General features: G+C 42.2%; 1 protein-coding gene across 4 annotated transcripts in view; it reads left to right on the top strand.

Annotated features, from left to right (window-relative positions):
• The window catches only part of kif6 (kinesin family member 6), a 570,521-nt gene that overhangs the window by 78,436 nt on the left and 473,065 nt on the right, over positions 1-19,020 (top strand). For 2 of the 4 annotated variants that reach the window (XM_043687249.2, XM_087983387.1), the window contains exons 4-5: positions 11,887-12,034; positions 18,449-18,558. In XM_043687249.2, coding sequence (XP_043543184.2) covers positions 11,887-12,034; positions 18,449-18,558 — 258 coding nt within the window. The remainder of the gene's footprint in view (positions 1-11,886; positions 12,035-18,448; positions 18,559-19,020) is intronic. The other 2 variants (XM_087983390.1, XM_087983396.1) reach the window with 1 other exon arrangement.

Genomic DNA, 19,020 nt, shown 5'->3' with positions numbered 1-19,020 from the left:
TGAACACGTATGCGTAGTTGCCCGTAATTGCCAGGGCCAGCAAATACTGATGAACAAGTGTAAAGCCCACATCCTTTACAGTTTATTTGTTTGGAGTTTAAAAATCATGCTTACTGGAGAACATTGTGAGTTGTGTTTCATGTTGCACTTTTGGAATGTTGCAAAAGCAGACCTGCAGAGCCGATGGATTCTGAATCAAGGGAAAACTGCTTGACATATCTGATCAGGAGCTAATCAGAATGATTGTACTTGTTTTGGGCCAGTGCGGTAAAGGATCACACAGCCATCAAAGAGAAAGCATAAAAAAAAATTTGTCTCTCCGTGCGTGCAGGTACCGGAAAGTCTCCAGTAAACAGCTAGTTGCTTTCCACACACCTTTCTCTACGAATCCCCTATTGAAGGATGAATAAAACACCTTCACAGACTTGGAAAGGATAAATTCCAGTGAATGAAAGAGAGCATCAGTGTGCAAATAACCTTGTGTCAACAGCAAAGAAATGAAATGAATTGGAAGAATAATCTTGGATGCTGCCTGAACTGCTGTGCTCTTCCAGCACCACTAATCCAGAACATATAATCAATGCCTGTGGTCCACCTGTTGCAACTCTACTATGTTCCCCAATTTTTTTTAAACTTTTTCTACCCTTAATGTCCATGTCGTTTCTGTCTTTGCCTGTTTGTGAAGGGGAAGTTTAAGGAATGAATAGATTGAGTTATATGCTAGCAATCTGTATAATGCCTTTGATTCCAGACAATTTGATTTGTAATAAAGTTATTTTCTTGTAAAGTAGAGAAACCTGGTGAGTGTTTTTCTTTGAACCTGAGTTTGTCCGTTAGGTAAACTGGGGACTTTGACTGAACCTTTTCATATTTGTGATGACTCAAGGAACAGTGAGTGCGTCTTGATTTCCAATGTGGATGACCTGTAGCTCTTTTTGAGGTGTGGGATAGTAAAGTGGATAAAAGTGGAAGAAAAGGAAGATACTCACCCTGAAGAGTCAATGAATGCCCTACCCACCTGTTTCCCTCTTTGAAATCACGAACCTATAGGGATACTGCTGAATTTTGCCTTCAGCATGAAAACATGCAAAACACCTTGGACTGCATTGGTGACATGAAAGATTGTATTATCCTCTTCCACAGTCAGCATGCTTAGCAGAAAACACTGGGTTGAATCTTAGTTTCTTATTGACTTAAGTCAGAGTTGTGAGATATGTTTTGGAGAGTTTTTCGCGATGAGGCCTAGTGAGTATTCCTTGCTGTATCTCAGCAAAGTTGCATTATTACCTAAGTACCATGCCACAATGGTGTCTCTTATGTCTGATTTCCTCTCTGTCTTCCGTGTGAAGTTCCTAGAACAAGTTCAATGTGTTGACCTCAACTGTTTTTATGAGCTCACCATTCTGTGGATGAAGAAATTTCTCCTTATCTCATCCTAAATGGCCTACCCTTGTATCTTTAAACTGTGAACTCTGGTTCATCGGGAATATTGTTTCTATGTTTACCCTGTTAAGTCCTTTTAGAACTTTATATGTTTTTGTGCGATACTCATCATTCTTCTGAACTCCAGTGAATATAGTCCTAACCGATCCAGTATCTCTTCATGAGTCAGTGGTGCCATCCTAAGAATCAAACTGGTAAACCTTTGTTGCATTCCCTCCATAGATGGAACATCCTTTCTAAGATAGGAGACCAAAACTGCACACAATATTCCAGGTGTGGTCTCATCAAGGACTCATACGACTGCAGTAAGACATCCCTGCTCCTGTACTCAAACCCTCTCACTATGAAGGTCAACAGATCATTTGCCTTCTTCACCATTTGCTGCATCTGCATACTTACTTTCAGCAACTGATGTACAAGGACACAAAAGTTTTGTTGCTAATTCTCCTTGTTTCCCAATCTCTCACCGTTCAGATAATAATCTGCCTTCTTGTTATTGCTACCAAAGTGGATAACCTCACATTCATCCATATTATACTTCTCCTGCCATGCTTCTCTTTATTTCCTGTCTGCTGATCAGTTTTATGCCCATAGGTAAAAACAATGACTGCTGGAAACCAGATTCTGGATTAGTGGTGCTGGAAGAGCACAGCAGTTCGGGCAGCGTCCGAGGAGTAGTGCCCATGTCAATGCACTGCCCTCAATCCCATATGCCGTAATTTTACATGCTCATTTCTTATGCGGGAGCTCATCAAAGCATTCTGAAACAAGTAAATCACATCCAATGGATCCCCCAATCAAATCTTCTAGTTATGCGCTTGAAAAATTTTAGCAGATCTACCAAGCATGATTTCCCTTTCATTAATCCACGCTAATGTCTCTGTCCAATGCCAAGTGCTCTGCTATTAAATCTTTTATATTGGACGCTAGCATTTTCTCCACTAATGATGTCAGACTAAGTAGTAAATAATTCAATGTTTTCTCTCTATTGCCTTTTTAAAAAAAACAGTGGGGTTACATTAGCTACCCTCCAATCCATAGGAGCTATTTCAGAGTCTATAGAATCTTGAAAGATGACTGCCAATCCCTCCACCATTTCTAGAGCCACTTCTTTAAGGACTCTAGGAGGTAGATTGCAGGGCCATGCAGATTTATTGGTCTTTATTCTAATCAATTTCCTCAATAACATTTCCGTGCTAATACTGGTTTTCTTCATTTCCGACTTATCACAAGACACTGTGTAGCCTAACATTGTTGGGATGTTATTTGTATTGTCCTTTATGACGACAGAATCAAAATACATATATGCTAATTCTGAAGAAGGGTAAATGGATTCTGTTTTCTCTCCACAGATGCTACCAATCGTGCTGAGTTTCTTCAGCAATTTCTATTTTTATTGTTTTTCAGACCTCCGGCATTTACAGTTTGATCAAAATATGTATTTAATTGGTCTGCCATCCCTTTGCTCCCCATTATTAACTTCTCCTGTTTCTCACTGTATGTATGTCACAGAGTCATATATATTTACAGTACGGAAACAGGCCCTCTGGCCCAATTTGTGTATGCTGCCCAATTTTCACAATTAAGCCGATCCCATTTGCCTGCTTTTGGTCCATATCCCTCCATATCTATCCCATCCATGCATCTGTCTAAATATTTCTTAAATGACAAAATATTCTCGCCTCCTCCACTACCTACGGCAACCCGTTCCGGACACTCACCACCATCTGTGAATAAAGTTGTCCCTCTGGACCTTTTGTATCTGTGCCCTTTCCCCTCAAATCTATGCCCTCTCGTTTTAGACTCCCCTATCACGGGGAAAAAATGTTGGCTATTGACCTTATCCATTTCTCTCATGAGTTTATACATTTCTCAGTGCATAAAGTCTCCCACGCTCCTGGGGAAGAAGTCCCAGTCTATCAAGCCTCTTCTTATAACTCAAATCTTCCAGTCCAGGTCGTGTCCTAGTTAATGTTTTCTGCACTCTTTCTAGTTTAATAATATCCTTTCTATAGCAGGTCGACCAGAACTGCATGCAGTACTTCAAATGTGACACCAACATCTTGTGCAACTGCATAAAGATATCCCAATTCCTATACTGAGTGCTCTGACTGATGAAAGCAAGCATGCTCAAAATCGCCTTCACCACCCTGTCTACTGGTGACTCCACTTTCAAGGAGCTATGAACCTGTACCTCTAGATCTCTTTGTTCTATAATACTCTCCAGTGCCCTACCATTGATTGCGTAAGTCCTGCCCTGGTTTGACTTACCAAAATGCAACACATTGCGTTTACCTAAATTAATCTCCATCTGTCATTTCTCTGCCCTATGGCCCAGTTGATCAAGATCTTGCTGTATTTCCAGATAACTTTCTTCACTGTCCACTAGACCACCAATCTTGGTGACATCTGTAAACTTACAACTGTACCTCCTAAATTCTCATCCAAATTACATCTACAAATGTTGAATAATGGTGGACCCTTTTATATAAATGATGAATAACTGTGGATCCATGCCTCAAGTATGAAAAAAAACCTTAACACCATCCTGTGTCTTCAACCTTCAAGCCAATTTTGTATCCAATTGGCCAGGTCTCCCTGGATCCCTTGAGATTTAACCTTACTGAACAACTTACCATGCAGTACTTTGTCAAATGTAATGCTCTCATCTACTTTCTTGGTCACCTCCTCAAAATACTCAACCAAATTCGAGAGACACGATTTCCCCCCGCAAAGCCATGCGGACTATCCCAAAAGCCTCTCCAAATGCCTGTAGATCCTATCTCTCAGAACCTTCTCTTACCCATCACAAATGTTAGGCTCACTGGTCTGTAGTTCCCAGGCATTACACTGTAGCCTTTCTTAAATGTTGGCACAGCATCAGCTACCCCCCAGTCTTCAGACATTTCACGTTTCCGCCAAGGACTTGACAATTTCCTCCCCAACCTCCCATAAGGTCCTGCGATACACTTCATTAGATCCTGGGCATTTATCTACCTTAATGCATTTTAAGACTTCCAGCACCTCCTCTTCTGTATTGTAGACTCTGTTCAATACATCACTATTTATTTTCCAAATTTGTCTTTACTAACCTTTTACTTTTCACATACCTGTATAAGCTTTTGCAATCAGTTTGTATGCTCCCCACAAACTTACTCTTGTGTTATATTTTTCCTCTATTAATCTATCACTTTGGTCCCTTTTGCTGAAATCTAAGCTATCTCTTTGCCTCCCTTTGCTGAAATCTGAACTGCTCCCAATCTTCAGGCCAGCTACTTTTTTTATCTGCTCCTTCCTTGGATCTTGTACTGTCCTCAATTCCCTTTGTTGGCCATGATTAAGGCCACCTTTTCCATTTTAATTCTGTGCCAGACAGGAATGAGTAATTGTTGCATTCCTTCACGAGCTCTTTAAACATTTGCCATTGCCTATCCACCATAATTTCTCTAAGTAACGGTCCCTCATTTACCATGGCTGCAGCTTGCGCCTCATACCATCATAGTTTCCTTTATTTCGATTCAGGATCCTTGTCTTAGAACCAGCTACATCACTTCATCTTAAATGAAGAATTCTGTCATATTATGTGCACTGTTCCCCATAGGGCCTCGCGCAGCTAGATTGCCAATTATTCCTTTCTCATTACACAAGACACAATCTAAATGGCCTGATCTCTTCAATGTATAGATCCGGAAAACTACCCCGTGCACACTCCAGGAGTTCCCCTCTATTGAATTAGAACATCGAACACAGAACATAGAACAGTACAGCACAGAACAGGCCCTTCAGCCCACGATGTTGTGCCGACTATTGATCCTCATGTGAGGTAAACTCTCAAATTTCTGTGACCATATGCATGTCCAGCAGTCTCTTAAATATTCCCAATGACCTCGCTTCCACAACTGCTGCTGGCAACGCATTCCATGCTCTCGCAACTCTTTACGTAAAGAATCCACCTCTGACATCCCCTCTATACTTTCCGCCAAACAGCTTAAAACTCTGACCCCTTGTGTTAACAATTTCTGCCCTGGGAAAATTTCTGGCTATCGACTCTATCTATGCCTCTCATTATCTTGTACACCTCAATTAGGTCCCCTCTCTTCCTTCTTTTTTCCAATGAAAAATGTCCGAGCTCAGTCAACCTCTCTTCGTAAGATAAGCCCTCCATTCCAGGCAGCATCCTGGTAACCTCTGAACCCTCTCCAAAGCATCCACATCTTTCCTATAATAGGGCGACCAGAACTGAACACAGTATTCCAAGTGCGGTCTAACCAAAGTTTTATAGAGCTGCAACAAGATCTCACGGCTCTTAAATTCAATTCCCCTGTTAATGAAAGCCAAAACACCATATGCTTTCTTAACAGCCCTGTCCACTTGGGTGGCAATTTTAAGGGATCTATGTACCTGCACACCAAGATCCCATTGTTCCTCCACACTGCTAACAATCCTGTCTTTAATCCTGTACTCAATTTTCAAGTTTGACCTTCCAAAATGTATCACCTCGCATTTATCCAGGTTGAACTCCATCTGCCACCTCTCAGCTCATCTCTGCATCCTGTCAATGTCACACTGCAGCCTACAACAGTCCTCTATACTGTCAACGACACCTCCAACCTTTGTGTCATCTGCAAACTTGCTAACCCATCCTTCAATCGCCTCATCCAAGTTATTAATAAAAGCTACTAAGAGCAGAGGCCAAGAACAGAGCCCTGTGGAACACCACTCACCACTGACTTCCAGGCAGAATATTTTCCTTACACTACCACTCGCTGTCTTCTGTCAACCAGCTAATTCGGTATCCAGACAGCTAAATTTCCCTGTATCCCATTCCTCCTGACCTTCTGAACGAGCCTACCATGGGGAACCTTATCAAATGCTTTACTGAAGTCCATATACACAACATTCACCGCTCGACCCTCATCGACTTGTCCAGTAACATCCTCAAAGAACTCAATAAGATTTGTGAGGCATGACCTGCCCCTCACAAAGCTGTGCTGACTGCCTTTAATCAAGCCATGCTCTTCCAGATGGTCATAAATCCTATCCCTCAGAATCCTTTCTAACACCTTGCAGACAACAGATGTGAGACTGACTGGTCTGTAATTGCCGGGTAATACCCTATTTCCTTTCTTGAAGAGAGGAATTACATTTGCCTCCCGCCAGTCCTCCGGTACGACTCCGGTGGAGAGCAAGGATGCAAAGATCTTCGCAAGCGGCGACGCAATCACATTTCTCGCTTCCCAAAGCAGCCGAGGACAAATCTGGTCTGGCCCTGGCGACTTGTCAATCTTAATGTTTGTCAAAATTTTCAACACATCAGCTTCCTCAATTTCTATCTGTTCCAGCATGCTTACCTGCTCCTCAATGGTTTCATTCACTATAAGGTCCTTTTCTTGAGTAAACACAGAAGCAAAAAACTCATTTAGGGCTTCCCCTACCACCTCAGACTCTATACACAAGTTCCCTATGCTGTCCCTGATCGGCCCTACTCTCTCTTGGATCATACACTTCTATGAGGAATAAGAGAAAAATGCTTTTGGATTCTCCCTAATCCTTCCTGCCAAGCCTTTTTCGTGCTCTCTCCTGGCTCTCCTCAGACCATTTTTGAGCTCCTTCCTCACCTGCCTGTAATCCTCTAGAGCTGAGCCAGACCCTTGCTTCCTTCACCTTACGTAAGCTGCCTTCTTTCTTTTGACGAGAAGCTCCTCCGCTCTCGTCATCCAAGGTTCCTTTATCTTACCCCTTCTTACTTGTCTCAGAGGAATACATTTGTGCATCACTCGCAACAACTGTTCCTTAAACAGTCTCCACATGTCTATAGTGCCCTTTCCATGGAACAATTGCTTCCAGTCCATGCTTCCCAACGCACGTCTGATCGTAACATAGTTTCCTTTTCCCCAATTTAATATCCTCCCATTGTGCCTGCTTCTCTCCTTCTCCATAGCTATGTAGAATGTGAGGCAGTTGTGGTCACTATCCCCAAAATGCTCTCCCACTGCAAGATCTGACACTTGCCCTGGCTCATTGCCGAGCACCAAATCCAAAATGGCCTCTCCCCTCGTCGGCCTGTCAACGTACTGAGTTAGGAAATCCTCCTGAACACACCTTACAAAAACAGCTCCTTCCAAACCATCTGCTCGAAGGAGGTTCCAATCAATATTGGGAAAGTTAAAGTCACCCATTACAACTACCCTACTATATTCACACTTTTCCAAAATCTGCCGATCTATGCTTTCTTCAATCCCCCTGCTGCTATTGGGGGGCATGTAGTAAACTTCTAATGAGGTGACTGCTCCCTTACTGTTCCTAATTTCCACCCATACTGACTCAGTAGGCAGACCTTCCTCGACAATGGTAACTTCTGTAGCTATGATACCTTCTCTGATTAGCAGTGCTAATTTGTTGTTTGAATTGATTTGATTTGATTTGCTCAACCAGTGCCATATCCTAGTCAGAGGAGAAGTAGCAGGAGATATCAGATGAATTGGTGACTGGAGACAGGATATGAAGAGACGGGTTTCAGTGTCCTGGAACATTGGGATTGGTTCTGAAAGAGATGGGGCCAGTACAAGCTGGAGGAGTTGTACCTGGTCAGGATTGGAACTGATGCCCTAGGGGAAACATGCTAGTAGTTGAAAAATGTGGTGCTGGAAAAACACAGCAAGCTAGGCAGCATCCAAGGAGCAGGAGAATCGACTTTTCGGGCATAAGCCCATCTTCAGGAATGAGGCTGGTGTGCCAAGCGGGCTGAGATAAAAGGTAGGGGGGAAGGAATTTGGGGGAGGGGCGCTGGGAATACGATAGGTGGAAGGAGGTGAGGGTGAGGATGATAGGCCGGAGAGGGGTTGGGGGCAGAGAGGTCAGGAAGAAGATTGCAGGTCAAGAGGGTGGTGCTGAATCCGGGGGTTGGGACTGAGATAAGGTGGGGGAGGGGAATGAGGAAGCTGGAGAAATCTACATTCATCCCGTGTAGTTGGAGGGTTCCTCGGCGGAAGATGAGGTGCTCTTCCTCCAGGCGTCATATGGTCAGGGTCTCGCGATGGAGGAGGCTAAGGACCTGCATGTCCTTGGTGGAGTGGGAGGGGGAGTTAAAGTGTTCAGCCACGGGGCGGTTGGGTTGGTTGGTGCGGGTGACCCAGAGGTGTTCCCTGAAATGTTCTGCAAGTAGGTGGCGTGTCTCTCCAATGTAGAGGAGACCACATCGGGTGCAGCGGATACAGTAAATGATGTGTGTGGAGGTGCAGGTGAATTTGCGACGGATATGGAAGGATCCATTGGGGCCTTGGAGGGAGGTGAGGGGGGAGGTGTGGGCGCAAGTTTTGCACTTCTTGCGGCTGCAGGGGAAGGTTCCGGGAGTGGAGATTGGGTTGGTGGGGGGTGTAGACCTGACGAGGGAGTCGTGGAGGGAGTGGTCTCTCCGGAACGCTGATAGGGGTGGAGAGGGAAATATATCCCTGGTGGTGGGGTCTGTTTGGAGGTGGCGGAAATGACGGAGGATGATACGATGTATCTGGAGGTTGGTGGGGTGGAAGGTGAGGACCAGTGGGGTTCTGTCCTGGTGGCGATTGGAGGGGCGGGGTTCAAGGGCGGAGGTGCGGGAAGTGGAGGAGATGTGGTGGAGAGCATCGTCGACCACGTTGGAGGGGAAATTACCGTCCTTGAAGAAGGAGGCCATTTTGGCTGTTCGGTAGTGGAATTGGTCCTCCTGGGAGCAGAAATGGCGGAGGCGAAGGAATTGGGAATATGGGATGGCGTTTTTACAAGGGAAAGGGTGGGAGTGTTAGCCTGTGGAGTTACATCTCTCTGCACCTGTTATCAACAATGCACTCAGCATCATGGATGCTCCACTGTGCTCCCAGCCACTGCTCCAGCTTTGAGCCACTGACTTCTTGCAGCTGCAGCTGGAGACACTTCCTGCACTTCTTCTGGAACTGTGCTTGACTTCCCAAAAAGGACATGTGTTGCACAGCAATGACCTTCAGTTCTTCTTCCTTGCCTTACTCTTCTAAATTAAAACATTAGATTGCCCTTAAAATGAAATAATATTAATTACTCTAGGACTTTTCTTCTTTGGAACCTACATTATTACCTTTACATTCTACGTGTTCAAAATGAAGACCTTATAAACTATAACTTATCGAAAATAGCATAAATACTCAACTGACCCCACCTGTCCAATCAACTGCTTCCTCTTGTCCCATGTGACTTTTTGATCTTCCTCACAAACATTTTTTTATTTATTGCAAATATATACTTATTTTAATTTTTAAAATCACCATCCACAGCTACCATAGCAGTTTGGTACAGTATTTGCATGGCATGAAAGAAATGTAATATTCCTTGCAGTTGCAAAAGCCAAAGGCATCTCTTGCTCATGCAGGATACAATTTGCATACACTGAGGCAATGAGGGGGGCTGATAACTGAATAGAATCTTGCTGAACTTTGGCAGCAATACCTTAGACCACTACACCTTGGCAGCAGCTGCCGCTGAGCACATAGTCTTGGACCTTAGAATGTTCCAGTCTGCAACATTCAGTTGAGGTTAACTTTTTACATTGGAAGGCCACATTCTGGGCAGACCAAAGAGTGTCTTTCACTGAGTTGATGGTCCTCCAGGCACAATCAATGTTTGTCTTAGTGTATGTCCCGGGTAGCAGCCCATAGAACACGGAATTCTGTGTCACGGAACTGCTTGCGACAAACCTCACCAAACATCGCTGCATCTCTCTTCAGACATTCTTTACAAAGGTGCAATCCATAAGGAAATGTGTGACAGTCTCCTCACCAGGCTAGCAGCTTCAAGGGCAGGCTGCAGTGGTGCACAGAGAATAGGTGTGCATCAAGCTAGATCTTGGTGCTTGTTGGAAAGTTCTGGTGTTGAGGAATGCTGCCAAATGACTTTGATAGCCTGGTCAGGGAACACGTGACAGGATCCACCTTCCTTTACCTGCAGGGTCTCAAGGATGCTACATTCCGACTATGTCCTGATGGAAGTATGGTCAGAGGTGTTTGTCTTTGCACATTTTTCCACAAAGAATAAGTAATACAGAATAGTCCAACAACTTGGAGCATTTTGTAGCCAGACCTATCTTTTGCAACATTCTGGAATTCTGCTGCTAATATTCCTTTACTTCGGTTGCTCTTTATCCTTCAAACTTGAAACCAACTCTTTGATCAACGTCAGTATCTATTCTGAAAGTGGCTTCTGACATATCTTGGGATATTTTTCTTTAAGGATGCTGTTATTGGAATACCAGCACTTGCAAATTCCTCTTCAAATCTCACATTTTTCCTGATTTGGACCTAATTGCAATTCCTTTATTATCTATGGATCAAAATCCTTCAATGCCTTCCTACAGTGATTACTGAGTACTGGAGTGGTTTAAGAAGTCAGCTCAACATGACATTCTTCAGGGCAAAGGAGGCAATTGCCAGGCAGTTCCAGGAAATGTTCTCAGGACTCAAGTTCAAATCTCTCTGTGGCAAATGATGAAATTTGAATTCATTTTTAAAAATCTGGCATTAGAATGTTGACGATGTTGTTAAAAAAAGTCCCCGTCAACCCATTTGGTTCTTTAGGGAACATAAATCGCCATCCTTGCCTTGTCCTGCTTGCATGTGACTCCAGATCCACAGCTTTATGGATCACTCTTACTGTTCTTTGCAATGGCTAAGCAAGACACTTACTTCAAGGACAACTCAGAAAGAGAAATAAACACTGGCCCAGCTAGTGACACCCACATGCCATGAATGAATAAAAACAAAAGGAATACGGGGAAAATAACCAGAGATTCCTATGTCCCATGAATGAATTTTTAAAAAATCTCACTGTTACTATCATTCTGTTCTGTGCTCAGGGTCTGGCATATCCTTTTTGTTTAGTCACTGTAGCATGAAGGGTGGAATTTGAAACATAGGCCAATCAGCAATAATTCTGGAAGTTTGGACATTCACTTTAGGTGACTCTGTGGTAGCTGCTCCTTTTTTGTAAGACTGCAGAACTTTCATCAGCCTCAGTTTGCTGTCTTTTTTCCCCCCGCAGATAAGGTTGTGACCACGTGTGGGGATGAAACTAGAAGTCTGGCAAAAATATTAGTGTGGCTGACCTGGTCAACTAATTGGTTCAATGCAGCCCTAAACCAGAATAGTTTCTGAAAAAATGTCAGACTGAACTCAAATCATTAACGTTGTTTCTCACTCCACAGATGATACCAGACATGCTGAGTTTCACTAGCATTGTCTGTTTGAGTGGAACACCTGGCTGTGGCTGGCTACAGCTGTGTCAAAATTCTGATCAAAAAGACAAATCCAGGCCATCTCTGTCTTGTCTGTTGGCCTATAAATGTTTGCAATGATCGAGATCAAATAACAGTAGATTTAAGTATGTGATTAATAATTAGCAATCCTAAATCACATTTCTTGTTCTGCACACGCTCTTTTCCAGTGTCCTTGCAGGCTACAATGGCACGATTTTTGCTTATGGGCAGACAGGCAGCGGAAAGACATTCACTGTCACAGGAGGAGCAGAGCGATACAGTGACAGGGGCATCATTCCCAGGACACTCTCATACATCTTTGGGGAGTTTCAGAAGGTAAGATGCTTTGTCTGTTGTTTCTAATGCAAAAGCAGTAGGTGGGTTGGTTACAGTTGCAAAGGAAGCAAAGTGTTATCCAAATATTTAAACTTGTGCAGGCAGTCGTGTGGAATGCCAGGAAATCTGTTACTGCCTTATAATATAAATTAACTTGTAAAGAAAATATTGAGAAGAGTGGGAATTCAGAGCAGATGACCATGTGCTTACTTTTAGCTTGGTTTAGATTTTTATTTTTAGATTTAATGTCATGCGTCTCAGCCTCAATCTCCACCAGTCTGTAAAACCACATCTGTCGAGAATTTCAGCAGCTAAGTTGGTTTGTGGGTTGGGGAATCCTGTCTGGAAGATGAAAATTATGTAAACTTGTACTGTTTGTTCTTTACCTGGCTCAACTGCCTCAGCGGGAGACATAGAAAACTTAACAAAATCACAGCTGATGGACATTTCCTCCTGTAGGCCAAAGTTTAAGCTTTGGATAAGTCATTAACTGTTGTAATTATCTCTGTTGCAATATCTTACTCCTTCATTAATTTTCTGGCAATTGTAAAGTCTAGTTTGTTCCCTTTTCCTGTTGTACAGTATATCCAGTGTTCAACATTTTCAGTAATTATATACTGGATACAACTTGAAAAAGGGGTACATACTATTTTATTGTATTATTGCACCTGTCCAATAAGATCGGGATTCTATTTGTTCTTCAGAACCAGCCAGCATCTTTTGCTGATAAAATCTCACTTATTTGCCATAATAGGTTTGCCATTTCAAGATGTGCCACTGACTAAAGGTGAGAATCCATCTGTGCTTCATCTTATATGGCTTTCATGTACCACTGCTACCAAATATTCATTTTGAAGACATTCAAAGTGAAATTTCACATTTGAACCAGTTATGCAGTGCAGCCTTACGGTTGCCTCAGATATCTGCTTTCTTCCCTTGCTTTCATTCAGTTTCTTTCTGCATATAGGTAGTCACCTTGGATTTGTCATTGGTCTTAAGCCTACAGGATGAAATGTCCACCAGCTCTGATTTTGTTAAGTTTTCTATGTCTCCCACTGAGGCAGTTGAGCCAGGAAAAGAACAAACAGTGCAAGTTTACATAATTTTCATCTTCCAGACAGGATTCCTGAAGAAGGGCTTATGCCCGAAACGTCGATTCTCCTGCTCCTCGGATGCTGCCTGGCCTGCTGCGCTTTTCCAGCACCACACTTTTCAACTCAGGATTCCCCAACCCACAAACCAACTTAGCTGCTGAAATTCTTGACAGGTGTGATTTTAGAGACTGGTGGAGATTGACGCACCCACATTGCGGGTGATACACAAGTGTACTATAAAGTCAACATCAACAAAGGGAACAACTTTCACCTGATGCCCTAGTTGCCATCAAAGCCTCACTCAGTTACCAATTTCTGAGAAAAAGTTGAAATAATGGCGTAAAATTGAAAACTGAGGGGCAGAAAGATTTGATGCTAATTCCGGCCAAAATATGGCGCTGAGCAAATATTGGACTAGATGACCAAACGTTTTGTCAAAAAGGTAATTTTTAATGAATTTATTTATTCATTTGAGGGATGAGAGTGTCACTGGCTTTACTGGCATTTATTTTGCATCCCTAATTGCCCAGAGGGCGGGTAAGAATCAACCATATTGTTGTGGGTCTGGAGTCACATGTAGGCCAGACCAGATAAGGATGGCAGTTTCCTTCCCTAAAGGACATTAGTAAACCAGGTGGGTTTTTCCAATAATTGACAATGATTTCATGGTCATCATTAGACTCTTAATGGAGTTCAAATTCCACCATCTGCTGTAGTGGAATTTGAACCTGGATCGCCAGAACATTATCTGGGTCTCTGGATTAACAGTCTAGCGATAATCTCAAAGGAGGATAGAGGGAGATGTTTGGAGAAGAAATTCTAGAATTTATTGCCCTTGTAATTGAAAGCACAGCCACCAATTTAAAAGAAAATAAAAGTGGAGCTACTCAAGAGACTAAAATTATGGATCATATTTAACTAAATATTCAGAGCTGGAAGAGATTTATATAATAGAACATTGCTTTTGAGATGTGGGTTTTGCTGGATTTATTATGGCTTGTTTTATTTTGTCTTTTTGTATTGTCTGCAGTAGAGTTAGGGTTAACCTTGTTATCCTTCAGAAGTTGATTGTGAGCTACCTGTTTGATCTATTGTAGCACCTGGAAGTTGGTACACCCATAGTACTGTTAGGAATGATTTTGACACAGTGATTGTGAAAGACTAGTAATATAGTTATAAGTCAAGTTGAGTTTGGCTTCGACTGTATATCAACGAGGTAAAAACAATGACTGCAGATGCTGGAAACCAGATTCTGGATCAGTGGTGCTGGAAGAGCACAGCAATTCAGGCAGCATCCGACGAGCAGCAAAATCGACGTTTCGGGCAAAAGCCCTTCATCAGGAAACAAGGCTGCATAGGTTAAATCTGATAATTTGGTTGTGGGATTTCTTGCCCTGTTGAGAGCATAGTGTTGGAAGAGCACAGCAGGTCAGGCAACATCCGAGGTGCAGGAGAATCGACATTTCGGGCATAAGCCCTTCATCAGGAATCTGGCTTATGCCCAAAACACAATTCTCCTGCTCCTCGGTTGCTGCCTGACTGGCAACGCTTTTCCAGCCCCACATTCTCGACTCTGATCTCCAGCATCTGTAGTCCTCACTTTCTCCAAGTGGATTTCTTTCCCTGTTTGGCATACAAATAGTTCAGTGTTTTAACTTCAGGTTGCTACTCATTTTTTAGCATGCTGTTCCTGGTATGCCCTCAGCAATCTTTGGACCAGGGTTGATTCCCCAGCTTCATGTTATTGTGAGACTGGGGGAGATGCTGGGCCATGAGGTTACAGATTGTGGTTAAATACAATTCTGCTGTCATTGAGAGTTCATCTTGTCTCGTAGATGCCCAGTTCTGGTTGCTAGATCTATTTGAAATATGTTCAGTTAACGCAGTATTAGTGCCACACAGTATCATGGAGGATATGATCAGTGTAAAGGTAGGGCATCCTCTTCACAAGGACTGTGCAGTTGTCGCTCCTGCCAATTGTATCATCAACAAATGCATCTGCAAAAGATGAATTGGTTAAGAAGAGGCCAAGTAAGTGTTTCCATTTTATTTGTCCTCTCACTGCCTGTCCCTGACCCAGTCTATCAGCTATATACTATGGAACCTGCCCAACTCCATCAGTAGTGGTGCTACCATGCTAGTCTTGGCACTGAACATTGAAGTTCCGCACCCAGAATACATTCTATGCTAAGGCCACCTTCGGTGTTCCCTCCAGTTAGTGTAATGCATAAAGAAGTACTGATTCATGAGCAGACATCGTATGGTAGGTGGTAATCAGCAGGAGCTTTTCTTGTCCATGCTTTTCCTGCTGCCATGAGAGTTTGAGGTCCACCATTAGTGTTCAGGACTTCCAACTGTATATTACTGTTCTTCCATCTGTGCTGGGTCTGCCCTCCTGATGGAACAGGGCATAGCTTGTGATGGTGATATCTGAGACTTTGTTTCCAAGATATGATTCTGTGACTAAGACCTTGTCAGGCTGTTGCTGGATATACCTATGGGATAGTTCTCCAATATATTTTCATTTGTTTAAGAAATGAGGATACTTGCTGGCCAGGGAGCATTTATTGCCTATCCTTAAATGCTCAATGTAACTTCCCAACTCCTTTACTCAAAGGACCGAGCGATGAAAGAAGGCATGCCAAACACTTTTTTAATTCCCAGTTAAGGTAATCAGAGGCCAGTTAATAATCAGCCATATTGTTACTGGTCTGGAGTTACATGTAGACCAGACCACGTACAAGATGACACATTTCATTCCTTAAAGGACATCAATAAACCAGATATATTTTTATGATAATTGACAGTGATTACCTCGTTGTCATTATGTTAGCTTTTTGTTCCAGATGTTTTTGTGTCCAATTTTGTATTCAGTTCAAATTTCAGCATCTACCATGGTGGGATTCAAACCCATGTCCCTCGAAAATTAACCTAAGATTCTGAGTTACTGGTCCAAGGGACACAAGTGGGCAAAAAACAAACCCATATATTAGTAATGAGAGCTTCGCCAGGATGTTAGTTGTGTGTGTGCTGTTGTTGTGTCCAGTGCCAACATTATGCTGGTGCTTTGTTTAGTTTTATTTAGAGATACATAGAAAGGGTGAGGCCATGAAGGAATTTGCGAACAAATATGAGAATTTGCAACATGAAGCATTGGTTAATTAGGAGCTATTAGAAAGGTCATTGAGCGGAGGTGATGTGTGAATAGGGATTGAGCATAGATATCAGAATTCTGAATGATATCAAGTTTATCAAGAGTGGAATGTGGGATGCTACCTGGGAGTACAGTATGTTGGAATAGTTGTGTCAGGAAGTAACAAATGAGGATTTGACTGATGTTACAAAAGTAGAAGTAGACATTTTTAGTGATGTAGATATGTTGTCAGAAAGTCATCATAATTTTGATACAACAAACAAGGGTAGGGCTTATGCAATTAATGGTAGGGTCTTAAGTAGTGCTGTAGAACAGATTTAAGGGTGCAGGTATGTAATTCTTTGAAATTTGCATCACATATAGACAGGGTAATTAAAAAGATGTTTGGCATACCTGCCTTCATTGCTCAGTCCTTTGCGTAAAGGAGTTGGAAAACCACGTTGAGATTGTACAGGACATTGGTGAAACCTCATCTGGAATACTGTGTCCAGTTCGAGTTGCTCTGTTATAGGAAGGATATTATTAAGCTGAAGGGGGTTCAGAAGAGATTTACCAGGATGTTGCCAGGAATGAAAGGTTTGAGTTATAAAGAAAGGCTGGATAGGCTAGAACTTTATTCACTGGAGTGTAGGCGGTTGAGAGGTGACCGTATGCAAGTTTATAAAATAATGAGGAATATGGTTAGAGTTGATGGTCGTTGTCTTTTCCTAGGATGGGTGATTTCAAAACTGTGGGGCACATTTTTAAGAGAGAGAATTAAAAAATTAGGGGCAATTATTTTACAGGGAGGGTCATTCACATGTGGAATGGACTTGCTGAGGAAGTGGTGGGATGTGGGTACAATTACAATGTTTAAAAGACATTTTAAGTACATGAATAAGAAAAATTTGAAGGGATGTGGGCCAGGAACAGGCAGGGGGGCCTAGCTTAGTTAAGGATTATATTCGGCATGGACTGAATGATCTATTTCCATGCTGTATGACTCGATAACTCTTGAGATCAAACATAACACAAAGGTTGTGAACTTTCTGGTTCAGTCCCAGTCAGTTGCAGTTAGAAGAATAGGGTGTGTGGCCTGGAAAAGAGTTTGTGAGGGGAATTGACGACAGTAGCACCAGTCCTTTCAATGTTCAATTGGAGGATATGTTTGTTCATGATATACTAGATGTTAACAAGCACATCTGATAGTTTAGAGACAGAGAGGAATTCAGACTAGTGGTATTGGGGAAGAATTGGATACTGTGAAAATTGTCAGTGTACTGTTGGATTATTTCTCTGAAGGGGTTGTTTACCTGAGAAGTTAAGGGAATGGTATCAGCAGTGGTAACAGCATGGGAGTGGGATAAGAAGCCATTGTGGGTAATTGTCTTGCTACAACTGGATCTTTAAGCATTGAGTCTGTTAAATGCAGTCCCATTCACTGTAGTGATATTGAAAACTATTGGAGAAACATGGTGGCAACTTTCTTGGGACCTTTTTTTAAATTCTGCTTCTTCAAACCTTGAGGATCACTAGAAGAAGAATGATGGGAATTCTTAAGGCCCTACACCCTTTGTTGTGGGCTAAAAACCAAGCAGTAGTCTCCTCTGTCTTCATGTAGGTCCAATTAGTCTGTAGTTAAAGCTGAAGCTTGACAAATGTTGGCTAATAAACTGCTAGGCCCCTTTCATCTTTGGTAAATTTCATTCCTCTTTTGACAATCTGCCACTGGGGATCCTGTTACACCCTGAGCCAGGAAAATGACTTGAACCTGTAATGCGTTCAGTGCATTTGGCAGAATTCTGTTTGAATTTGAGTACTGTTAGTGACAGAAAAAGTAGGCTTGTGTATTGTCAGTGAATTAGTCTTGTGTATTATTGCACATCTGCTGTATGACTTGGCTGTCAATGCCGTACTACTTAGTGTCCAAATCGGCTTAATTGCATAAGACAACAGCACCTTGCATTACCTGAGGATGTCGAATGATAAAGCCTTTGTTCTTTTTCCCTTGCATGACCTTTTGAGTGACAGGGATTTTACTCAACTTGAGATGCTTAATAAAATTATTGGTGCAGTAAATTATTGAACTGAAAGTCAAAATGTGAAAATGTGTTATATGCACAATAAACGATACACCTCACCATCAGCTTGGCTTTTTTGTTATTTGTTTCATTTCCTCTGGGACAGGACAGCAATAAAGTCTACACAACTCACATTTCCTACTTAGAAATCTACAATGAATGTGGTTATGATCTTCTTGATCCACATCATGATGCCTCCAAACTTGAAGACTTGCCGTGAGTTCAATTAATTTCAGCTGCCGTTTTCCTTGATCTGTTCCCTTTTTTCTCTCTCATAAATAGTTCGTTTGAGGAAAAGCATTATTAAATTGCCAAAATAAAAGTTGAATAGGTTATTTGCCATATTTACTGTCCCCAACATCGGTTGCATGTTTGTGACTGTAAAATCCAATTGACTCATTGTTTCTGTATAGTTCTGATTATGGCTTTGTACGTTTTGTGGTCATGTGGTTTTGTTTGAAGTTAGCTTTTGATTATTTCTCTCAATTCTTTAAAGTTAAACATAATTTCTTGGCTCTCGTAGAAGAAGAGTAGCCACCAAGTAAGTCATTGTAAGAGATTAAGAGAATGTGGAAGAATCTGGGCAGTGATAATCACTTCAAATAATTTTATCTTCCTGCAAAGAAATGACAATGTTGAAGGGTTTGATGTTTCATTGAAGACAAAATCAAACTCCCA

Source organism: Chiloscyllium plagiosum, unplaced genomic scaffold, assembly GCF_037043375.1.
Source record: "Chiloscyllium plagiosum isolate Xiang-an unplaced genomic scaffold, Cpla_swu_hap1 HiC_scaffold_3, whole genome shotgun sequence".
Lineage (NCBI taxonomy): Eukaryota > Metazoa > Chordata > Chondrichthyes > Orectolobiformes > Hemiscylliidae > Chiloscyllium > Chiloscyllium plagiosum.
The sequence above is the reverse complement of the archived record's forward strand: the minus strand, read 5'-3'. Positions and strand labels throughout refer to the sequence as shown.